Below are 22,209 nucleotides of genomic sequence, written 5' to 3'. Positions count from 1 at the left end.
TGCTCTACTTAAAATGTTTAAATCCCTATTTTGATATATCATTCGTACACTTTACTGCCGTACATATTCCATTAAATATAGTTTCCCCTTTATTAGACTGTATCTAGTGAAAGAAGTAGAATTTCCGGTATTTTAGAAATTTTGTTATATATTATGCTCTTACTAATTTGTACACTTATAAAATTGAAAAGAGCAGTGCATCGTAATCATAGCGTATTAAAGTGAATTTCTGCACCAGTCAAGAATTTTCTTATAATAGTCTTAATAGATAAATATAAGTATTAAGTAAATGTTTAATATTGGATAATTCTTCAAAATAAATAAATTTTGACAGAAACAAGCAAATAATTCACGTATTATCACGGTATACAGGGGCATATCATATACGAAAGAAAATATTGAATTTTAATACACATTGGTTATTAATCTACAGCATCTAATTTATAATAGAATAACACTAAATCTAAATTATGTCAATTAAAGACATTCTATTAATACAAAAGTGACTAAACTAATTTATAGCTATATAAACATGTAGAAAGTATAAAAAAACTGCCATTGGCTCCTAGTAATAGAATAATGGTATATTGCATAAGTATTTCAATTCCTGATATGTTATATCCAGCCTTTTTTATAATATGGTGTAGCTCTACGTATATAATATAGTATATAATAGAAAATAAAAGAGCTCCTATAATATTACATATAAATCGGGTAGAGCGATATAGCATTTTATATATGAACAAATGTGTGCTTAGACTATATAGTATAGCAAAAGATGCTACAATTAACTGTAAAATGTATGCAATTGAAATACTAATAACTGGCCATCTGGATGTCTTCCAAAGTAAAATAACTAAATTTCTCTGATTGGTAAAAGTAATATATATTCCTATAATAATGCCACAAACTATGGATATAGAGTATATAAGTAATGCTATATGAACAATTATGTGATCAATGGGAGCTATTTCTATTAATAGATCTATAAACCTTGCTAAAAACATATACATTGTAATTACACATAATGAAATTACATAGAGTATTGCACTTAATACTAAAAAGTGCCCTATAAGATATGCCATTCCTTTAAGGGGTATATAGTGTGGACTACTATTCTCTTTTTCATCACTTATAAATAGCCTCCACGCCGTATCAAAAATAGCTGGCTGTGGTTCATTTCCCATAGAAATAGCAGCTAAAGCATTTCCTAAACTTGAAACGCTCTGTTCCATTCTTTTAAGCAGCTTTACATTTTGTGTCTTCGTTAAAGCAGACTGAAAATCCATTAAAACTATAAAAAACCAGAAAAAATATTTTATGTATGGTATTCGTCCTGAAAATACCTAGATAAATGTCTTATTAAACCATTAAACAGTGTTTTATTAACAATTATTTACTATAATTGTTTATATAGTTGGTTTTCCTTCTTTTTCATAAATGTGAACTCATAGATTATATAGCAAAACTTAGTATTTATTAATTTCTAGAAACTCTTACATATTTTTGTGTTCATCATTTATGATTGCATCACATATATTCGTATCACAAATGATACGCATGCATATATTAATGTCTAGCTAATTGTTTTATCACTTTATAAGGCACAATATCACTGCAAAGGCGCGTATAGCCTCCGTGTGTCCATGAAGAACCGGCATATAGAGCATTATTAAATCTAAATCATTCTAATGAATGCTATATGCCAAAAAAATGATTCAAATGTGGGTTTTAAATGAATTCTGTTTATTGAAAATGTTGTATGCTAAAATTGGCGTTGGTATAGCAATACATGTTCTATATGAATGTTTATATAAACACAACAGTATAAATTAAATTGATACTATGGTTTAAATTACGCAGTCGAATTCCAATAGTTAACAGGGTCTAACTTTGATCGTTGTTTCGATTCAATTATCACGGCAGGATTCCGAAATAGATGACCAATAGCGAATATAAAAGCAAACACATTGAAGATGATGGATGCAGCAAATAGTGCTATAATAGAAATTTGTATACGTCTTTCAGTTTTAGATATGGATTCTACAGGCTTTTCCAGACTTTTCATCAGTTCTATATATATAATATAGAGTAAAATAGAAATCAGAAATAAACCTATAATATTGCATAAAAAATTCTTAGATTCATATGCCATCTTAACCAGATTAGATTTAATTATAACTGATATTAAAATCATTATTAGTATTGCTATAATTGCTGTTATGAAAAAAATTATAGTACCTAAAATTGGCCAGCCCTTCCCTTTACTTATCCTGGTATATACCATTCCCAGGCCTTTAAAAAAGAATATAATATTTGTAATTACAATAAAGATTACAATAATCCAAAAGAAAAAACTCAATAATCCAGTGATTAATGATCCATCTTCTCCAAGCCAGTTTTGTAATATACCTATAAATCCTTGTGCATTGCATGTTAGAATATCTAAACATAAACATCTCAGGAAAGATATCCAGAAAAGAAGAAAACAATTCTTTATAAAATAAGCTATCCCCTTGAAAAATATATATATAATGCCGTCACCCTCTTTTGTATTCTTTATAAGTGATCCATCCATTGAGTCAAATGAAATTGTTGCCGGATCACTTCCTGAAAATATAGCAAGCAGTGTATCTGCTACATTTAAAGTATTTTTCTTCAATGTATTAAATATGTTCATGTCTAGTTTCTTTATTAGAATGGACTGAAAATCTTTTTGCATCATAAAAAAATCAAAAAAAAATATTTTATATAAATACTTTTTTTAAAGCTATAATATATATCGTAGTATATGTTAGTTTTGAACAGTGAGATCCAGAATGCCAAACAAAATGATGATGTTTGGAGTGTCAAAATATGTGAGTAGCAGCTTTTGCGGTTGGAAGTCGTCTATATAAGGAGAGGGTTCAATAAATAACAAGTTTTCGTATATCTAAGTCTTTAAGAAAAAAAACAGCTGTATATTTATATAGCAGTATATTATACTGGCTATAACCCGAAATGCATAATGTGCATGTATGGCGTGTGTTTATTTATAGATTAAATAGTGTATGTTGCCAAGGGGCTATATATTAATAATTAGTTTAATAAAATTTTATCTTGGTTTTAATTTGTTGGCAACAGTGTATAGCAAATACAAATTTATTATTTATGTTGCCAACAAATTAAACCAAGATAATCTTGCACTCTCTTCCTATACGCTCTAAGCCATTCCTCGTGCTCCTAGGGCGGCCGTAACAAGTCAATGTCTTTGACTGCTAGTTTATGCTTATTAGATAAAGAACTACCACTATACCCCGATATAACCCGAATAACCGTATATATTTAACTATTTTAATAGTCTTTCATTTAGAAAATAAAAATAAGTATTTATTCTCTTCTTGGTGTTAATTTATATAATAATATTTTATCATAAAATCTGAAATGTTCTAAATTTCTTCTTTGCTTTAAATTTTATGTATAGAAAATAATCTACATGATAACAAACCATCTGAGATACATTTAATACTACTATGAACAAAGTAGTGCCAAAAAGTTTTAACAAAGTATTTATTCAAAATAGTAGAAAAACTTTTTAGAATGAGCACACAGCCAAGAGTAGCATTATTTGGAGAAAAGACAGTATACAAAGTAAATAACTTAGAGGTGAAAAGAATTGTTATTATGATATACAATGCGATGGTTTATGATATTAGCAGAGGAGAGGTCAATCTAAATAAAATATCTGAGCGTATATGTGCATTGCTAGATGAAACACCATTTGAGCTGATAATGACCAAATTACCAGCAGGCACATCAGATAGTGGTGGATATCTAAAAGAAGAGGTGTACGCAAACATAATTACATATATTAAAAGAAGCATTACAGGCGGAAGAATTTTCAATATAATAACCAAACATGTGTTTGATGGGAGCGGTTCTGTGTTCTCCGACCCAATACCACTATATCTATTATATGCGGCAACTAATACACAGCGATACCGGCCATCTAGTTACCAACCACATGTAATTCCTCCATATGAGTATCTTTACATGCAAGATAATAATCCACAATTTAAAGAAGTTCATGTAAAAAACAAATTAATTCATGCTGTTAGAAAAGATATATCAGATGCAAAAAAATCCATGCCTGAAATTACTATAATTATTCCCAGCTTGTATCCTTTTTTGAAATATATTTTAATCTTACTTGGTCTGATTTTCTTCACCATGTTTATTTGGGTGTGTTTTTATAAACATAACGCATAGTAAATTATATAATAAAAATAGACATAGTTATACGTGTATTGGTGTTGGCTGTACTGTTCGTATGGTTATGTTGTGTTATAGTGTTGTGTTAACAGAACATTATATTTAATTATAAGCAAAAGTATATAATCTGCTTTATTTATTGATTAAGCAAGGATATATTGTAGTTTCATAAGTTAGTAAAAGAAATTCTCTTTTTGATATACTCTAAGCATCTGGTTCAAGTATGGTTTTTTGAATTTGGATTATTTAAAAATAACTAAAAGCATATTAGACAAAACCCATTAAAATTATTTTAAGCAAGCTTTACTTATTTTAAAATAATTAGAGAATATGCAAGAAAAAGCATTGAACTCAATAAATATAGACAAGAATACATATTAGTTAAACATGATGTAATTTGAATATTTCATATAAACTGATAGTAATAACAATTAAGATTATTTACACCAATATATAGGCGTGCTCTTCTGTAGTAATATATAAACAAAATCCATTAATATGCATGTACTATTAGAACAGAATCAAACAATTCATTATTAGTCAAATTACATATAGAAGACTAAAGCACAGATAATAAACCAATATATATTTATTACACAAACACGTATTAAAAGAACCAAACACAGCCCAAAATAAACTCTGAAGAACTATTAACACACATGAAAAGAAATAGAGAAAACATGACATATTTACATAGTAAAAGTATAACTTGTTCTATATTATATAAAGTAGGGGAGTATTTTTGTTTCCTTCCTCTGCTGCTTTGCTTCTGGTATTTCAATATACTCAATAATCTTTCCATCTTTAATACGGGCAACTGCTGCTTTATTCATGCATCTATAGCAGTAGTTTGGAGCGCTCCATATAGTTACAACCTTCCCACCAAAATCTTCTTTGTATCCATTGTCTACTAGCTGGTGCGACCTAATAATCTGCGCCAATCCAGTTCTCTTCAAAAAAACATCAACTTGCTTCTCTCCAAAGTAGTATCCTACACCTCGAGTGCTTTCTATAAATTCTTCTGTTTCTACATTGGGGTCGCTCCATAAAAGATCAGCAAGAACACCCGAGTTTGGTATATCACACACTCGATATATATCCTGAACTTCTTCCAAATTTAGTTCGGGCCCAATGCCTGCATGCACTGCAAATATCTTTTTGTCTATTACAGCACATATTGGAAGATAATTAAATACCTCACAAATCTTATACCATAATAGCTTTGACCTGTGTGCCTGCATGCACTCAGTCTTAAATCCATATGAAGAAGAGGTTTTTAGCGATTCATGGTTCCCTCTAAGCAGCAGCACACTCTCTGGATGCAGAGTCTTCATATAAAACAGAAGTATAATAGTTTCAACAGAGTTTGCCCCCCTGTCCACAAAATCCCCTAAAAAAAGATATTTTTTTGAAGATATCTTTAAAATGTTCAACAGATCAAAAAACTGGCCATGAATGTCACCAACTACTACCACCTCAGATGATAAATCCAGCAAAAATGGCTCTTCAACAAATATTTCCATGGCTTTATCACATATAGCAAACATTTCAGAGACGGGCACATCTCCACTTGACAGTCTGGCAATAAATGCCTCCTCATTCTTCCAGAATTCTTCTGCAGTCTGTTCTACTGTCATTTAGAAATTTCTGGAAATTCAAAAAAATAAAACAATTTTGGCAAACATGCAATAATATGGCAGAGAAGAAAAGTCTATATGAAATATTGAATGTGCCAAAAACAGCAACTGAGAGCGAAATAAGGAAAGCATATAAGACACTTGCCAAGAAATATCATCCAGACAGGCACACAAACAAATCAGAGAAGGAGCAGCAGGAAATGCAGGAGAAATTCAAAGAATTAAACAATGCGCATGAGATACTTACGAACAAGAACAAGAGAGAGTTCTATGACCATACGGGAATGACAGAAGAAGAAGCAGCGCAGAGTGGATATGGGAGAGCAGCTGGTGGCGCACATGGTTTCCCAGGCGGATTTGGGTTTAAAACAAGCGAGTTTGATTTTAGCGATTTTTCGTCTATGGGGGGATCCGGTGGAGGATTTCATGGGTTCTCTGACTTTGGATCCATGTTTGGTGGCGCAGGAGGATTTGAGAGCATGTTTGGAGGAGGAAAGCAGAGGACTGCACAAAGGCAGACTGCACAGGCTAATAAAACATTTGAGTATAAACTGCCTGTCTCCCTTGAGGATATATGTAATGGGGTAGTAAAGCAGCTTAAGATTAATAGAAATACTATGTCCGGGGGGAGAGAGCAGAGTCTGCTAGATGTAAATATTCTGCCAGGATATAAATATGGAACAAAGATTACATACAAGAATGCAGGAGACTACTATGCAGACGGCACTGGCACAGATGTGATTGTAATTCTAACAGAAAAGCCTCATCCTATTTTCAAGCTGAGCAATTCAGATATTATATACGACATGGACGTATCAATAAAGGAATATCTAGCAGGGATTTCTCGGACTATTAAAGGTCTTAAAAACAACACCATTACTATAAACAATAGAATAATAGGAGACAATTCAAAGCCAGCAGTAATACCAGAAGAAGGCATACCAGACAGATCTAACGGATCAAAGAGAGGGTCACTTATCATTAAAACGCGCATTATAATGGACATAACACCACAAGAGAGACAAGCAATTTCTAATGTATTGTTATGAGCGGTAATTAGTATTTAAATATCCGTATGTGAAATATTATATGCTTAATCATTAAGTATACGTATAGACTTCTGGATGTTCTAATTATTAATATTATATTAATATAAACTGAGCTATTAGTAATTTGATTTACATTAGGTATTCTATGGCTAAATATTCGGATGTGGAATATTTTCAGAATATTTGTCTTTATAGTGTATGATAAACCTTTATGTTATAGGAATGGATTATGAAATTGGGGGCATTTGAGTTTATATTTAAAGTAAAGAGTATAAAATAATAAATAGAAATATTTCAGGTTATATCTATGTACGATTATATGGCTATTTAAGTGCGTGCGGTATAACTATTACTATAGTTCACTTTATAGCAAGAAAATTTAATTTTAGTAAGAAGGCCTGTTCTTATTGGGAGTTCTTCTTATTATTTCGGAGGGGTGGATAGGTTTAATAATGAATAGATATAAAAATAATAGAGAGATACTTGGCAATACAAAGTAATCGCTGCATAACATGTAATTGGCATACAACATCATATCTTTATTTATCTGTAAGCTTTTTGATTTGTTCATTCGCTTCTTCTAGATCTTTCTTCAGCTGTGCAATGAATCCACATGTATTTGAGTGTTTTAGATCGCTCAACAGTGTTTCAATGTTCTCTTTTAAGTATGCGTTCTCTCTCTTGAACTCATCCAGTGTTTTAGTCTCTTTTTGGTGCAGAATGATGATTCTGGGTGTAAATTTAGACAAAATAGAGAATGGATTGTTTTTCTTGAATTCTTCAATTTCATTTACACTTGGCTTGGAGTACTTGTCAAACAAATCCTTCTGTACACCGGACACGGATACATCTCCTTTTATTATGTCGTATATAAACTTTGTTAGTACCTCCTGATTCAGCGAAGATATTACATCTATCAGAATCATAAACTTGTTTTTGCTGAGTGCTGCTGTGTTCTGGACAAAGAGAAGAAATCGGTCAAACTCCTTTTTTGTCATGCTTTGGCCCTTTTTGGTAGAAAATATCCCGTTTATGTTCGAAGCCAAAAAGAAGACTACTTTAAACAGATTTTCAATGTGGTAGGCAGAGAAATAGGAAAAGGCACCAATGCATAGTCCAAATATTTTATCCACATTTTTCTTGTGAACTCTTTCATGTGAAATAAGCATGTTGTACTCGTATGACTTAGTTAGGGCATACATTACTATGCGCATGGTGTACAGCCTCTCTGTTTCTGATTTTTCTGACTTTTCCTCTTTTGAAAAGTCGCAGTCTAAATGTCCTATAATAGAAGCAATCTCGTCATCATCAAGCAAATCATCACTTTCTGAGTCTTCTTCTTCTTCTTTTTCTTTTTTATCTGAGCTTTCTTCTGAGTCCTTTTTGGCTTCATCATTTTTTGTGTCTTCTTTATTCTCTTCTGAAGCATTTGTTTTTGGTGTCTCTTTGTTCATTACCTCACTGAAGGTGTCTATCATGCCTTTAATTCCCTTTTTCTTATCTATCTCTGCCTGCTTCTTCTGCATGATCTTCTTATAGCAGTCTGGGCAGGGCAGCTTTTTCTTGCACTTTAAAATTGTATTGTATATGGCAAATTGTGGCCTCTCTATTCTTCTGTACCATGATTTAGTGAATGCAAGGCCCCACACAGCAATCCGGGCATACGCTGGAATGTCATTGTTTTTTAGTTCTTCGATGTACTCACGCATGTCATCTATTTCATCGTGTGCTAGCCACAGAATTACTTTGTCTTTTTGCTCCATTGTATAATCAGGAGAATTCTTTTCCCTTTATGTTTCTTCTGATTGGTGTTTCTGCTCTGAAACATATGCCTTGTGTAACTTCCTATGCAGGCGTATCTCTGAAGGAAGTGTCTCAGAATACATCACCCCACACACATGGCATTTAGTATATTTCTTCTGCCCCATATTCAGAATTAGCTGCTTTCCGCGAGAGGATTCTTCTTTTTTATTACTAGACTTTCCATGCAGCATAGTTTCCTGCTTTGCCTCGGTATTCTCCTCCCCATCCGACATATTGGCATATGGCACTTCTTTTATGGAAACATACGAGAAAATATTCTTTGGCCTTTTCTCTGGCAGAATACTCGGAATAGAAGTTTGAGCTAGTTTTTTCTTAGAGAATGTTTTCATTGTAAATTTTTATTTCCTTTCTGGTATTTCCTGTCCTAATAGTAAATCTTCCATCTGCGCGCATATCAAAAGAACAGAAATTGCATAGGCAGATATTGCGGATATTTCTTCCCGCAAAATCAGCTGCTGGTTCAATAAGTTGCCAGATACTCCATGCCGACGGGCTTGCTGGATCTCAGTAATGTTATGCGGTGCAGTTATATGCGGGTGTACTGTATTAGATGTATTCGCAGTCACTGGTATACTACTGGTATATAATGGGCTATGCACAGATGAATCTGGGGACTCTGTAATACCAATGGGATTGTCAGTGAATTCATCTCTCTGATTAGACACTGCACTAATATTATCACTTACTTTAGATTGTTCTATTTCAAGCACATTAGAATCTATCTGAACAGTTCTATCACACAGTTCACTGCTAACGCTCTCTGTAATGGAGGCATTCTCTGAACTTGGTGTGCTCGGATAAACTTTTGTATTACTAGTGTTATTCACAGATGTACATGAAATATCCTCATTACTCAATGGATTTGTTATACTTTGTGCTTCTGAATCACACAGAAGAGTTTTACTCTTCTCGTCTCCTGCAGTAAATCCATCTTCCATGCCATTGCCCATTTCACCCATATCTATAATACTGTGGCCTACAGCACTGTCTGTATCAGTGCACTCCTTGGCACTCTTTTGCATTTCTACAATTATTGCACTTATTTTGTCACTCTCCATAATATTCATCCCTCCTTTCTTTCGAGTATATGCTTCTTTTATATGGTAATTATCATCAACTACTTCTATAAACCTTTCTATTAATTCATCGACCGTCTTTTTATTGTATACAGTGCCTTCTCTCTGTAACTTCTGTATATAATCAATGTATTCCCTATACTTACTTGGAGCATGCACACTTCCTAATAATAATGTGTTCATTGTTTGTTTGTTTGTTATTTCTGGGTTATAGAGCAGTGTATTCACTCTATCTCTATATAAGAAATAAAAATATTTGTTATTTATCTACTGGTACGCATTTAATTGCATAATAACTTATAAGCTATAAAAAATATAAATATTAAATAAATTTTATTTGTTAAAGAGATATAGCGTACTAATTAATACATTCTACCACGCACCCCTATGAAAATATGGGGTCTTTGGGTTTCATGTACAGTTGCATGAATTATTCTGTGCATTTGAGTTTATATGATATTTTAGTATTCTCTGGAAATTGCATAAGCTATTCTTGATACGTTTAAATTTAAAGTAAACTGTGGCTAGCTATGATTTTCTGCCAATACACTTAGTGTATTAAGATATTTTATCTATTTATATTCTCTATTGGTATTAATTAGTGCACTAGAATAAGTTGGTTTAATAAATACCTCATATAAGACAAGCTATTTATATTGTGCTTTAGTTTTTATTAATAATTACATGTGCAGATTTTAGAATTAACTGTATTTTAAGTGCTTTTAAGTTATACTATAGTGTAATAAATATTATAAAAGCACATTCTAATAATTTGAATTTAGAGCATGCTAGGCTAGTAATAGGATGAATGGGCTTAAAACTTCCTTCTTCTTTTTAGGGTATTTGAGTTAATTTCTGGTCATTTTTCGTCAGTATCTGCAATTTCTTTAAGTATTTCCTGTATTGCCATGGTAATTGGCGCGTCGTCCTTATTATTGGAAATACTTTCTGTTCTGAGTACTTCTAAGTACTCTAGCTGTTCAAATAAGGTGAGGTACCGTTCTTCCCGGGCTTTATATACGTACCAATCACACACTGCTATTTTCATTCGTATAAGTATATTCTGCTGTATTTTATGGTTTATGTCACCAGGTGCGCAGGGATCCTCTATTGAACTGTCTATCTTGTGCGAGTTTAGTATGCTAAGCAGCCTTTTAATGCTTTTCTGATTTGGATGCTTTAAGCACTTTTCTAGCTCTGCGTAGTATGCAAGCGTATTTGGACTGCACACAGCACGAACCAGACCAGTTTTATTATTTGCCCCTTTTTCATGCGCAGTCTCTTGCATGGGGCAGCTACTTTCAGAATAGTTTTGATCTTTTTCTGGTTTTGCATTATTACACTCTCTTACTAAACTATAGCAAGAACTGCACATATAAACATATTTATACCGACACGCGCAATATGCACAGATGTACACCCCACACAGTTTACAGTTGATTCCACATATATATATATCCTTATCACACTTACTGCACTCTTTACTGCGAGCATATTCACATACTTTATATTCTGTATAATTGTGTATGTACGTGTATATGTTGTATACTATGCTGTTATCATTATACATTATGTTCTTATTGTTGTCAATGTATGTGTTTAATTTAGTTTTTAGAGTGTTCTTTAGCACTGCCAAATCGTACCTTGCCCGCGCTAAGTATGTCATATATGTGCACGTTCTATTCTTCATGCTGTAGAGTATCTAGAGAGAATTATACTCTTAATATCTGAAACCGTTTTAAGTTATTTATTCTTCTGCAAAAAATTCATTAAGGATTCCAGCTATATTTGTATCTATTCTGTTAATATATATAGAGTATCAACGGGATTCTGTTTTTTAAAATGAAAATCAGTTTATTGATATAAACGGAATTATGTTGATTTTTGGTGTTTTCTGGTAAATATAAAAGTAATGTCTGTATTTATTAAGCAATGAGTATTCTTATGTAAAGTAGAGTTAGTTTATTCCTGTCATAATGCACTGTCTTGGCTAAATATCACTAGACACACCTTCATGTACCCAACAATACTTTATATTTAGGTATAAATTGTTCCATCATATAGCCAGACCAATTCACTCCTCCTTTTTTGGAGATTCTGTTTCCTGAGTCCTCTCAATAGTATTTTTTATTTTCTGAGTGGCTGCACTCTGTGCTGCCTTTATCACATCTTTTGGCTGAACTTTGTTTATCTCCTGGATTCCGTCATGTATTCCCACTATAACTGTTGTGTTTATGTACTCTGTAAGCTGTGTACGCCGCACTGACAAATAGTAGAAGAATATAAACTTGGCATGATAGTAGAATGGAATCTTTCTAATTATCACACGAAGGATAGATTCTACTGCAACCACCATCATAGCACACAGTAAGTATGATAGAACGTGTTTCATTGTTCCTGCATCAGGAGCTGTTTTGCTAATTATAAGAGAAGTGCATGGGTTTATAATGAGTATAAGCATGAAAACATTTGTAATAGCACCTGCTACTGTCTTACAGAACAGAGTAATAAGCAATACTGCTGCCAGCGCAATAAGAATGTATTCTGGCTTTACTTGATTATTTGTCATATTTTGTATATTCTTAAAGACAGGGTACGTCTCTGAAATCTTCCTGACTCTTTCCATATTGGTTTTTTTAAAACAAAGAATTTCAGTTTATATGAGTTAATTTAAAGAGAGCATAATATTAAAAGTATAAATATAACTAGAACCATAAAACCCCAGAAGTATTCAAGAAGAGAGAATAAACCGAAAAAAGAGAATAATAGAAAATTCCAATTCTAATCTAAGAATATCACGGTGTATACTAAACAAGAATTCAAATTATGAAATAGCATAATATACTAAAGGATTTATTAGTACAAATTATCTGTGTAGTGGATATTTTAAGTGTTTAATGCAGTAATTATACTCCATTGTTATTTTCTATGTAGAATCCAAACCAAGTATTTGGATTACATAAAATTATTATGCACAGTATAGTAAATACAAGAGTAATTGCATAAAACAGTAAATTATACAGTTTCGAGTTAAGACTAGACCTAGAGAGATCTAATGCTAAATTTGCATTTAATTTGTAATGGGATGAGAGAGATACAAATAATACTTCTAGTATAAGATATACTGCCTGTAGCACTATTACAGCTGGCAAAAGATTATTTATATAACTAATTTCTGTGGTGTATGCTGCTTTTAAAATAGATGCTAGCATTAGGGCTATCAGTATTATACTACCGATAAGTGTGATCGTAAGTCTTTTACTTTCTTTACCCAGCATTTTATACATTATATCTACAATTATTGTATAGTTAAGGAATTCCATGCAATACATAATTAAGGTTAATATAGAACATATTACAGCCACACTTATATATGATTTTTCTAGGTTTCTTAATAGCAATGCAGATGTTGATGCATTTGCTATAGTTGTGTTTATTCCGAATAATAGACAATGTGTCTGTATAGTAGAATAGAATATAGAAAAAATAATCAGAATTGGTTTAACAAGTATATTGTATACAAAAGTGATTTTTTCAATATTTGATTCTGTTTTATGAGATAGTCTGGTTGTATTCGGGCCATTTGTAGATCCTTCAGAAAAATCTTCTGAATTTGTATTTATAGTAGTATGACTAGCACTGCCCATTGAATCTTTTGTTTCTCTAGTTTTTAATGGTATATCTTCTGTTGGTTTTAGCATATTTCTAGTAATTTCAGAGTATACGTCTTACTATTTGTTACTAAAGTAGTTAAATACTAAATATTTCTATTTGTTAAATTAAACATATCATAACAATAAACAATACAGTTGTTTATTTATAAAGTACTACAACAGATATAGCATAGAATTAATTAATAAACACAGTCTTTACTACTCATAAATCATATAAGCATTGTATTATAAGGTGATTTATTGAATTAAATATAAGAGTGTATAAATAATAAGTACTGTCGTGTCCCGTGAGTGGTAACTGTGAAGTCTCTATGTAATACTCCACTAAGTTACTGGAGCGGCAAAGCTTGTAATTGATATTAGTTGATTGCTTCTTTATTGGTATACTTCCTAACATGTTTGTTTTAATCCAACCCTGTATAAAAAAATAAATTAATTTATCCTAATTTGTTCAAATACGGCAAGTACATATTCTTGTATTTTATCTATTTATTTACTAATTTCTATTTAATTCTGTGTGTTTATAAATATTTCTTAATATTGATATTTATTATTTTAAGCATAAAGAAAAAAACTCTTCATAATTTATAGAGGATAGAGTTTTCTTTTACGGGTTATTCAGAAAAACTAATTAAATATTATATATAAACAAACAGATAAACCAATATAAAGCCCAAACAAAACCCAAACAAAGCACAATCATAAAACACCAGAAAATTGAATAATCCAAAATCAACTAATTAGTAAAGTATTCTACTGTAATATAGCCAGAAGAAAGTATTAATAATAAAATAGTACTTTAATAGGGAAATATATAACCAAATAACATTTGAACACAGAGATAATTTACTTTTAGGGGTATTTATACATTACAAAGCATATTTATATTATATAATATCTTATTATTCCGGGCTATTCTTAATTATTATGTATAGAAATTCCTATATTATTAAATATTCTAATTCTGAGTTATATACTATATGTGATTACTTCTAAAGGAATTTAAAGCTCTTTTGGTTTAAATGCTGTATATTTAATATAAAAAGAGTATTTAACCATTTATATTGTATTATGCCATTTAATTAATGTATAATTAGTGTAAATACATCTAATGGTTATAAATCCAGGAGTAGTCTTTTTATAATCAGATTTCTGATTATTTACATCTTTTTATAGTAAATTATTTTTGCACTTAAAAAGATGAGTCATTCTGCATACCAAATACAAGATGGTCAAAATGGAACAGTCACTCAAACATGTACAATTGACATAGAAAAAGAGGCAGATCTTCACATTCACAGCACAGTGCCAGCCCAGACGGATTCTGCCATAAAAGAGCATGTTAAACTTTTAGAAACAGTTACTAATACGACAGAGACTAATCAAGCAATAATAACTCCAAAAAAACAAGTGTTACAGAAAGAAAAAGAGAATTCCAATTGTGGAATTTACTTACTAGCACTAGCTATGCTTTTACTAACATCACTTTCATTTGCAGCACTTGAAAAAAAGCACTTCATTTTCTAAATTAGAAATGCCCAGAATTTTCAATTAATTAGCTAATAATTTAGGGGTTTAATAAAAACGGAGTCTATTCTGGCTTAAATCATCTATATAATATATAATTTAAGCAGATACCATATGGAGAAATTCGAGTGTTTAGTGTTTACTCATTAAATATGTATTAATAGAAAATAAACACATATTCATTCTTATTTGGTTTACTTACACTATATTATGTCTGTGGGTGCTGAAATTTATTTGAGACATTTTCAGTGGCTTTATGCCTCTTTGATGATTTCTGTTTATTTCTGTCCAATCAATTTTTATTCCTAGAATATTTCTGATATTTAAATATTCGTTAAATATTTGGTTTAAACTGGATTTTATACAATTTCGAGTTATACTATAGGTCTACACTGTAAATGTGCTAATAGAATATTGATTTACTTCTATATAGCCAGACTAACTGATTAGTAGAGTGACAGAAGATAAAATACCTTTGTATATAAATATTATATAGAAATAGACTAAGAGTTATTGAGTTTTCTGTATTTCTCTTCTTTTTGTATTTTTGCTATGGAAATAGCCATGGAAGAGGCAAGGCGTGCCTTGGTAATAGATGAAGTGCCAATAGGCTGTGCTGTATTTTATCGCGGTGAGTGCATTGACAGGTCGCACAATCTAACAAATACATTAAAAGACCCTCTAGCACATGCAGAAATGATATCTTTACAACGAATTCCTGCTGATATTCTAGCAGAAGTTGAATTATACGTTACATGCGAGCCGTGTATAATGTGCCTAGCACTGATTATTAAATTGCGCATAAAGAAAGTAATTTATTCCTGTTGCAATCCACGGTTTGGTGGCTTGTCTGTGTTTATAGAACAAAAAATACTTACACCACATAAAACAGATGAAGTTATTACTTCATTAAGTACGGAAGAGAATGCTTTAAATACTTCTCAAGTAAATACAAATAGTACTGTTAATGAGGTGTCTGATACTTCACTTACTTCTAATAATAGTTCTACGCAGTATTTATACGCAATGAATAATAAATCTGTGGAGCATTCTGTGGAAATGTGCTACATACCAGATGAAGAGGCAATTTCTCTCCTAAAAGAATTCTATACACACGAAAATATTCGGGCACCCACAGAAAAGAGAAAATATAAAACTGAGAAAAAACTGAAAATTTTTAAGAATGGCACCGGAGAATAAGCAAATTATCCAGCAAGTGGAGTTCTACTTTAGTGATGCGAATATTGTAAGAGATGAGTACTTGAAGAAGGTTATTCAAGCAAATGACGGCTGGGTTCCTCTGTCTGTTATAAATTCATTCTCTAAAGTTAAAACATTCGGCAAAACAATTGATCAGCTAGAAGAAATCTTGAAAGAGAGCGAAAAGCTAAAGGTTGTGGAGGGAAAGATCCAAAGAATCACTCCTCCTCCTTCATTTGATGAGCACAAAGGAGATGAAAGGACTTTAATTATAAAGAACTTCCCATCTGAGTACACTCTGGAAGACGTCCAGAATGTGCTTTCTCCATTTTCTGCAAGAATTGCCAGAATTGCCATGCGAAAGGATGCCTTAAAGGAGTTTAAGGGGTCTGTGTTTGTGGAAATGAATGAGAAAGACGACATGGAAATACTTCTTGATGCAAAGATATCAGTAGACATGCCAGTGGATGAAGAGAACTCATCTAACAGCCCCGCCAAGAAGGCAAAGATACAGCTGGAGGTATCCACAGCAGAGGAGTACTTTGCCAAGAAGAAGGAGGCAAAAAAGGAAGAGAAAGAAAAAAAGAAGCAGGAGGTGCAGAAAGTAGTAATTGACTCATTCAAGAACAAAATCTTCAAGTTCACAGCAGAAAGAGCAGAGCAGAAGCAGAGCAGAAGGAAGCAGATGAGAAGACAGAAGTATCCAAAGAAGTCTCAGAAGAAGAGATCAGTGCCATTAAAATATCTGACATAAAGATAGCACTGGGCCAGGGAGTTGCCTTTGTAGATGTGCCCAGCCGACACATCAGAATGAAACATGACACAGAAGAAATCTCTCCTGTTGAAATCAACAGTCTGAAATTATCCTTTAACAAGCTCAGTGATGAAGAAGTAGTAGCATACTGTGACGGTTTGTCACTCACCAAGGGCCGCACACTCTACAAGCCAAGAAGAAAGCAGAGAGGATAATTGAAATAAAGTATTAAGATATATTATTAAGGTATAAATTAGTTAGTCTAACAGTTCTGTATATAAAATAGACTAATCAAGCAGTATATAATAACTTTACATACTCTTTGCTGTATACAGCACAATACAAGAATATGCTTGGTCTATTTATATACAGAACTGTTCTTAGTCTATTATACAGTGTAATAATAATATTTTTATTATTCAATGCAAAGCATACTCTCTTAATATAAAAATGGACACTTTATACTAAAAACAATAATTAATGACACCATTTATTCTACAGTATATAACATACACATTATTATATACGTATAAACCATTCATTATGCACTAAACAGAGCAGCACATAATTCGGGTTATATACACCCCTGGTTAATTTAAGAGTATACCGTAGTAATTAGCTATTTAACCAATCATTTGGTATATTATACTCTTCTAGAATATTTGATATCTGCTCTCTTTCCAGGGACTTAATCAGAGCTATGTACAGTTCATTTGGATCGTCTGGTAATATACACATTGGTGCAGTAAACTCTGGAGAGGGTATCTGTATTTTACTAATTGGAGGGACTCCAGTAAGTGCACTCTGCATCTTAGACGTGAATTTACCACGTATTTCAGGAGAAAGTGCATTAATAGATGCTTTTAAGTGTGATGAGGAGAATGGACCTACTCGCAAGAACACAGACCCAGTAATCACACCCTTCCTCTGTACATCTACAAATTCAATGAATTTCTTTAAGTATGGGAAGTAGAATGGATTATCCACCTGGATTTCCATAAAGAACCCAGCCAAACTGTCTAAACTACTCTGTAAGTACAGTAAGTGCTTTGCCCCTATTCTCTTATCTTTCTTTATAATTGACTCAAACCCAGAAACATCAATTACTCTAGAGATATACTCAAATATAGAAACAATCGCATCCTCAGGCACACACAAATTATTAAGTATACTGTGTATCATACGTAAATGAGATATGACTGAGTCTAAAGATGGCTTCTTCAACAGTCTAGTTAGTAAATTACCACCATCTGAAGCAGGCTTAAACAGAAAGTCAAACCCGAAATTACTTATTTCCTCACAGATACTTCTACACCCACTAGAAAATACTTTCTGAAGAATACTTTCTGTCATACTAGAAGGAGATGTCTTAGCAATAAACATAGCATTTATCAAGAAGAATCCTGTATACACCGGAATAGAGCACTTCTTAACAGAGAACACAGAATGTACAGCCAGTTCAAATTCCTGCAATATCCCAGGAATATTCCCAGAAATACCTCCAGGACATACGGCAGCCACCCTGAATAAAGTAAATGCACATGTGACTGAGTCATAATACGACTTATACTCAGATGGCACGCTCTGCATAAACACTTTAAGTATTTTTCTGAATATTTCAGTTGGTGCTTTATCATGTGGTTTAATTATATTCACACCGTGCAGTGGATTAGTCGTTCTTTTAGAATATTCTTCAGTAGACATATCGTATAATAATACTTCTATTTTATGACTTAAATCCCGTATGAGTGTATCCTTATCCTTAATTATACCGATATATTTAGATACTTCTGTGCTTAATTTGTTAATTTCATTGTGTTTCTCCTGTAAGTACAATAATTGCAGAGAATACTTTTCTTCTGTTTTATGACAAGTACTACACGGATTTACTACTTCTGCTGCTTTAATATGATCTTCTGATGTATCGGGACTAGTTGGGTATGAATTGTATACAGAATTATTAATTGACTTATTAGATGTACTAATTATACTGTTCCTTATTTCTATATTATTAATAGAATCAAGTAAGTTATCTTTAGTACACTCTTCAACAGAATTATTTATATCTTCTTGTTTATCATCCTCATCATGTATTTCAACCTTCTCATCCTCATCTTGTTTCTCAATCTTATCATCCTCATCATGCCTTTCAATTATATTATTTGCTTCTTCTTGTTTCATTTGTTCTTCCTGCTTTATTCTCTCTTCTTCCTCATGCCGCACTCTCTCTTCCTCCTCATGTCTTACTCTCTCTTCTTCCTCATGCCGCACTCTCTCTTCCTCCTCCTGTCTTACTCTCTCTTCTTCCTCATGCCGCACTCTCTCTTCTTCTCTCTCTTTCTGTATTCTTTCTATTTCTTTTAATACTTGTACTCTCGTTATGTACTGCTTTATTATCCTTGTAGAGTACTCTATTTCTTCCTTTCTCTTTCTCTCTTCTATCTCCTGTTGTATCTTATACTTCCTCTCCTTTTCTAATAATTTATACGCTGTTTCAGTTATAAATACATACTTCTTCCCTACTTTAACCCCTTCTCTACCCCCTATTTCTACTGAATTATTTTCTCCTTCTTTGATATCCCCAGTATAATTTAAATACCTTTCAATATATTCCTGCTTAGTATATTTCACATGAAACCCAAGCATGAATATTTTTATTGTATCGTATATTCCTGCCTGTTTTAATTGTCTACCTACTTCCGTCATAAAATCACCATTTATACCAGGATTTATACATCTGATATAATACACTCTACTGCTATTTATATAAGAAATAAGACTATCTAAACTATCCTTAAACTCTCCTAATACTCCTTTTTTAGAGAGTCTTCCTATATACTTATCAGATTGGTATAATAATCGTATACCCGTACTATTAAGTAATTTAGATACGTCAGAATATTCATTCTTATTCCTTTCCATGAAATCTTCTGTGTTATACTTTACATCCCCAGCATAATGTTTTACTATTATATCCTTACCGTATACTCTAACAGATGAAGATATCTTAGATAACCAATTATTAACAGACCCATTTAATAAACATTCTTCATCTAATAACCTTATTAACCCACTTGGTCCTTCAAATATATCCTTATTACAGATTTTATCAAGTCTATCAAATGGGATACCTTCTTCATTTAAGACATTCACATTTTCTGTTATAATTCTACTGACGTATTCACTTTGTAACTTCTCATTTGCATAATTAATACAGAATTGGTCAAACCCATTCTCCTCTAAAATTTCAAACCCGTATATATCTAATATACCAATAGACATAACAGATACATCAGAAGAGGAAGTATTAGCAGTACTATTACTATTAGTAGTATTATTAGTATTATTAGTAGTAGTAGTAGTATTAGTACCATTATTAGTATTAGTAGTAGTATTAGTATTAATAGAGGTATATACAGTACCATTAGTATTAGTAGAGGTATTAGCATTAGTACCATTATTAGTAGAGGTATTAGCATTAGTAGTACTATTACTGTATACAGCACTACTTCTATCTTCATTACTTCTGTTACTTCTTTCTATATCTTCTATATTTAGTATATTTATATCTACTTCTTTATGTATTTCTTCTATAAATTTATCCATTCCTTCTTTAATATAATCTTCACTGTCTTCTTGTATTCCTTGTATTCCTGATTCTAATCCTTTAAATTCTTCATTTAATTTACTATCCTCATCAATTATTGTACTATGCTTATTATATTCTGTATTATTATTACACACTGTGTCATAATTATTACTTATTGTACTATGCGTATTATATTCTGTATTATTATTACACACTGTATCATAATTATTATTATTATTTACATTATGTGTACTATTTAATATATCATTTATGTTTATTCTTTCTTTTGATATATCTTTTAGTCCTTTATTAATTAAATCTATAATTAAATAAAATACTTTCTCATAAATAACCCTAATTAAAGTGTTCTTTGTGTTGATGCTTTCTTGTACTTTCTTGTATTTTAAAATATTTTCATTATTAACGGTTATTTCCTTTTTTAGTAATAAGTTTAATAAAATATTTTTATCTATCCTTAACATATAAGATATTTCATCTACCCGCCCAGTGATATTAATACTCCCTGAACTGTCTTCTATCTCTATATCTATTAAATACTTTATAATAACTAAATATTTAAATATTTCTATTATTATACTATTACTAATACATAACTTATTGAATATATTAAATATCCTATTAACCCTCTTCTTCTCTCTCCCTGATAGGACCTCATTAATTAACTTTATGGAATGAAAGTTATTTTTTCTTTTTTCAATTCTGCCGCTTTCTAATAAAAATATTTTTATGCTGATACTTATGATGCATTGTGTATTATATTCTATATTAATAAACTTTCCATATCTGGATGAATTATTATTATTGCATGTAGAAGAATTCCCGAATAATTCTATTAAATAGTTACTGTATACTGTCTTATATACATTATTATAGATATATTTTAGTATATAATTAGTGTTAACACTCTTACCAGCACCAGATTCACCACTTAACACTATAATACTACTATTGTATAACTTATTACATATAGTGTTATTATTACTACTTAATGTACTATGTGTATTATATGCTGTATTATTACTATTGTATAACTTATTACATATAGTGTTATTATTACTACTTAATGTACTATCTGTATTATTATCTATTATAGTGTATAATATATTATATAATGTATTATAATTATTAATATATTTATATGGATTAATAGATATAATATTATTATTATACATTGTGTAAATAGTATTATTAATATATCTATTATATAGTACACTAAGTATATTAAATTCACTAAATACAGATATATTAGATATATTATATGTACTACTTAATACATTATCATTATTAAGTAATGTATTATCATCAGTACTTATTACACTATCATTATTAAATAATGCATTACTTATTACATTATTACTATTAAGTAATGCATTATCCCTATTATTTGTACACTCTCTCTCCTTCATAAATAAATAATAAAAAAGTATAATATATTACGCATAGTATAATAAGTTATAATTAATTACGCATAGTACAATAAATAATACATTATAATAAAATATATTACACATAGTACAGTAAATAGTATATATTACATTACTTATTGCACACAGTACAATAAACAATGAATGCATTATAATAATACATTACTTATTACACACAGTACA

General features: G+C 31.2%; 16 protein-coding genes across 16 annotated transcripts; 5 read left to right on the top strand and 11 right to left on the bottom strand.

Annotated features, from left to right (window-relative positions):
* Positions 1 to 359: 359 nt before the first annotated feature.
* Positions 360 to 1,289, bottom strand: NEPG_01472 (uncharacterized protein; the record flags this gene model as incomplete). Its single annotated transcript, XM_013203846.1, has 1 exon — positions 360 to 1,289. One exon carries the CDS (start codon positions 1,287 to 1,289, stop codon positions 507 to 509), a length of 783 nt encoding a protein of 260 aa, XP_013059300.1. The 3' UTR covers positions 360 to 506.
* Positions 1,290 to 1,740: 451 nt separating this feature from the next.
* NEPG_01471 (uncharacterized protein) lies at positions 1,741 to 2,725 on the bottom strand (the record flags this gene model as incomplete). Its single annotated transcript, XM_013203845.1, has 1 exon — positions 1,741 to 2,725. The coding sequence occupies one exon, from the start codon at positions 2,723 to 2,725 to the stop codon at positions 1,856 to 1,858; it is 870 nt and encodes a 289-aa protein (XP_013059299.1). The 3' UTR covers positions 1,741 to 1,855.
* An 854-nt stretch (positions 2,726 to 3,579) lies between these two features.
* Positions 3,580 to 4,272, top strand: NEPG_01470 (uncharacterized protein; the record flags this gene model as incomplete). Its single annotated transcript, XM_013203844.1, has 1 exon — positions 3,580 to 4,272. One exon carries the CDS (start codon positions 3,580 to 3,582, stop codon positions 4,246 to 4,248), a length of 669 nt encoding a protein of 222 aa, XP_013059298.1. The 3' UTR covers positions 4,249 to 4,272.
* Positions 4,273 to 4,959: 687 nt separating this feature from the next.
* On the bottom strand, positions 4,960 to 5,888 carry NEPG_01469 (type X protein phosphatase-I; the record flags this gene model as incomplete). Its single annotated transcript, XM_013203843.1, has 1 exon — positions 4,960 to 5,888. The coding sequence occupies one exon, from the start codon at positions 5,886 to 5,888 to the stop codon at positions 4,971 to 4,973; it is 918 nt and encodes a 305-aa protein (XP_013059297.1). The 3' UTR covers positions 4,960 to 4,970.
* Positions 5,889 to 5,944: 56 nt separating this feature from the next.
* Positions 5,945 to 6,957, top strand: NEPG_01468 (uncharacterized protein; the record flags this gene model as incomplete). The annotated part of the gene is made up of 1 exon (XM_013203842.1): positions 5,945 to 6,957. One exon carries the CDS (start codon positions 5,945 to 5,947, stop codon positions 6,935 to 6,937), a length of 993 nt encoding a protein of 330 aa, XP_013059296.1. The 3' UTR covers positions 6,938 to 6,957.
* Positions 6,958 to 7,464: 507 nt separating this feature from the next.
* NEPG_01467 (uncharacterized protein) lies at positions 7,465 to 8,700 on the bottom strand (the record flags this gene model as incomplete). The annotated part of the gene is made up of 1 exon (XM_013203841.1): positions 7,465 to 8,700. The coding sequence occupies one exon, from the start codon at positions 8,698 to 8,700 to the stop codon at positions 7,477 to 7,479; it is 1,224 nt and encodes a 407-aa protein (XP_013059295.1). The 3' UTR covers positions 7,465 to 7,476.
* A 27-nt stretch (positions 8,701 to 8,727) lies between these two features.
* NEPG_01466 (uncharacterized protein) lies at positions 8,728 to 9,090 on the bottom strand (the record flags this gene model as incomplete). The annotated part of the gene is made up of 1 exon (XM_013203840.1): positions 8,728 to 9,090. The coding sequence occupies one exon, from the start codon at positions 9,088 to 9,090 to the stop codon at positions 8,728 to 8,730; it is 363 nt and encodes a 120-aa protein (XP_013059294.1).
* Position 9,091: 1 nt separating this feature from the next.
* NEPG_01465 (uncharacterized protein) lies at positions 9,092 to 10,020 on the bottom strand (the record flags this gene model as incomplete). The annotated part of the gene is made up of 1 exon (XM_013203839.1): positions 9,092 to 10,020. One exon carries the CDS (start codon positions 10,018 to 10,020, stop codon positions 9,100 to 9,102), a length of 921 nt encoding a protein of 306 aa, XP_013059293.1. The 3' UTR covers positions 9,092 to 9,099.
* A 175-nt stretch (positions 10,021 to 10,195) lies between these two features.
* NEPG_01464 (uncharacterized protein) lies at positions 10,196 to 11,527 on the bottom strand (the record flags this gene model as incomplete). The annotated part of the gene is made up of 1 exon (XM_013203838.1): positions 10,196 to 11,527. One exon carries the CDS (start codon positions 11,525 to 11,527, stop codon positions 10,697 to 10,699), a length of 831 nt encoding a protein of 276 aa, XP_013059292.1. The 3' UTR covers positions 10,196 to 10,696.
* A 229-nt stretch (positions 11,528 to 11,756) lies between these two features.
* On the bottom strand, positions 11,757 to 12,463 carry NEPG_01463 (uncharacterized protein; the record flags this gene model as incomplete). The annotated part of the gene is made up of 1 exon (XM_013203837.1): positions 11,757 to 12,463. One exon carries the CDS (start codon positions 12,461 to 12,463, stop codon positions 11,912 to 11,914), a length of 552 nt encoding a protein of 183 aa, XP_013059291.1. The 3' UTR covers positions 11,757 to 11,911.
* Positions 12,464 to 12,711: 248 nt separating this feature from the next.
* On the bottom strand, positions 12,712 to 13,566 carry NEPG_01462 (uncharacterized protein). The gene has a single exon (XM_013203836.1). It carries the CDS (start codon positions 13,536 to 13,538, stop codon positions 12,744 to 12,746), a length of 795 nt encoding a protein of 264 aa, XP_013059290.1. The 5' UTR covers positions 13,539 to 13,566; the 3' UTR covers positions 12,712 to 12,743.
* A 147-nt stretch (positions 13,567 to 13,713) lies between these two features.
* NEPG_01461 (uncharacterized protein) lies at positions 13,714 to 13,908 on the bottom strand (the record flags this gene model as incomplete). The annotated part of the gene is made up of 1 exon (XM_013203835.1): positions 13,714 to 13,908. The coding sequence occupies one exon, from the start codon at positions 13,906 to 13,908 to the stop codon at positions 13,714 to 13,716; it is 195 nt and encodes a 64-aa protein (XP_013059289.1).
* Positions 13,909 to 14,711: 803 nt separating this feature from the next.
* Positions 14,712 to 15,159, top strand: NEPG_01460 (uncharacterized protein; the record flags this gene model as incomplete). Its single annotated transcript, XM_013203834.1, has 1 exon — positions 14,712 to 15,159. One exon carries the CDS (start codon positions 14,712 to 14,714, stop codon positions 15,036 to 15,038), a length of 327 nt encoding a protein of 108 aa, XP_013059288.1. The 3' UTR covers positions 15,039 to 15,159.
* Positions 15,160 to 15,590: 431 nt separating this feature from the next.
* Positions 15,591 to 16,238, top strand: NEPG_01459 (uncharacterized protein; the record flags this gene model as incomplete). Its single annotated transcript, XM_013203833.1, has 1 exon — positions 15,591 to 16,238. One exon carries the CDS (start codon positions 15,591 to 15,593, stop codon positions 16,236 to 16,238), a length of 648 nt encoding a protein of 215 aa, XP_013059287.1.
* Positions 16,222 to 16,992, top strand: NEPG_01458 (uncharacterized protein; the record flags this gene model as incomplete). The annotated part of the gene is made up of 1 exon (XM_013203832.1): positions 16,222 to 16,992. One exon carries the CDS (start codon positions 16,222 to 16,224, stop codon positions 16,990 to 16,992), a length of 771 nt encoding a protein of 256 aa, XP_013059286.1.
* A 607-nt stretch (positions 16,993 to 17,599) lies between these two features.
* On the bottom strand, positions 17,600 to 22,008 carry NEPG_01457 (uncharacterized protein; the record flags this gene model as incomplete). Its single annotated transcript, XM_013203831.1, has 1 exon — positions 17,600 to 22,008. The coding sequence occupies one exon, from the start codon at positions 22,006 to 22,008 to the stop codon at positions 17,608 to 17,610; it is 4,401 nt and encodes a 1,466-aa protein (XP_013059285.1). The 3' UTR covers positions 17,600 to 17,607.
* Positions 22,009 to 22,209: the final 201 nt, after the last annotated feature.

This window comes from Nematocida parisii, assembly GCF_000250985.1.
Source record: "Nematocida parisii ERTm1 unplaced genomic scaffold supercont1.3, whole genome shotgun sequence".
Classification (NCBI taxonomy): Eukaryota; Fungi; Microsporidia; genus Nematocida; species Nematocida parisii.
The sequence above is the reverse complement of the archived record's forward strand: the minus strand, read 5'-3'. Positions and strand labels throughout refer to the sequence as shown.

Bases quoted from the DNA above. Each gene is read 5' to 3' on its own strand.
- NEPG_01462 (XM_013203836.1), bottom strand. From the start codon at position 13,538: ATGCTAAAACCAACAGAAGATATACCATTAAAAACTAGAGAAACAAAA.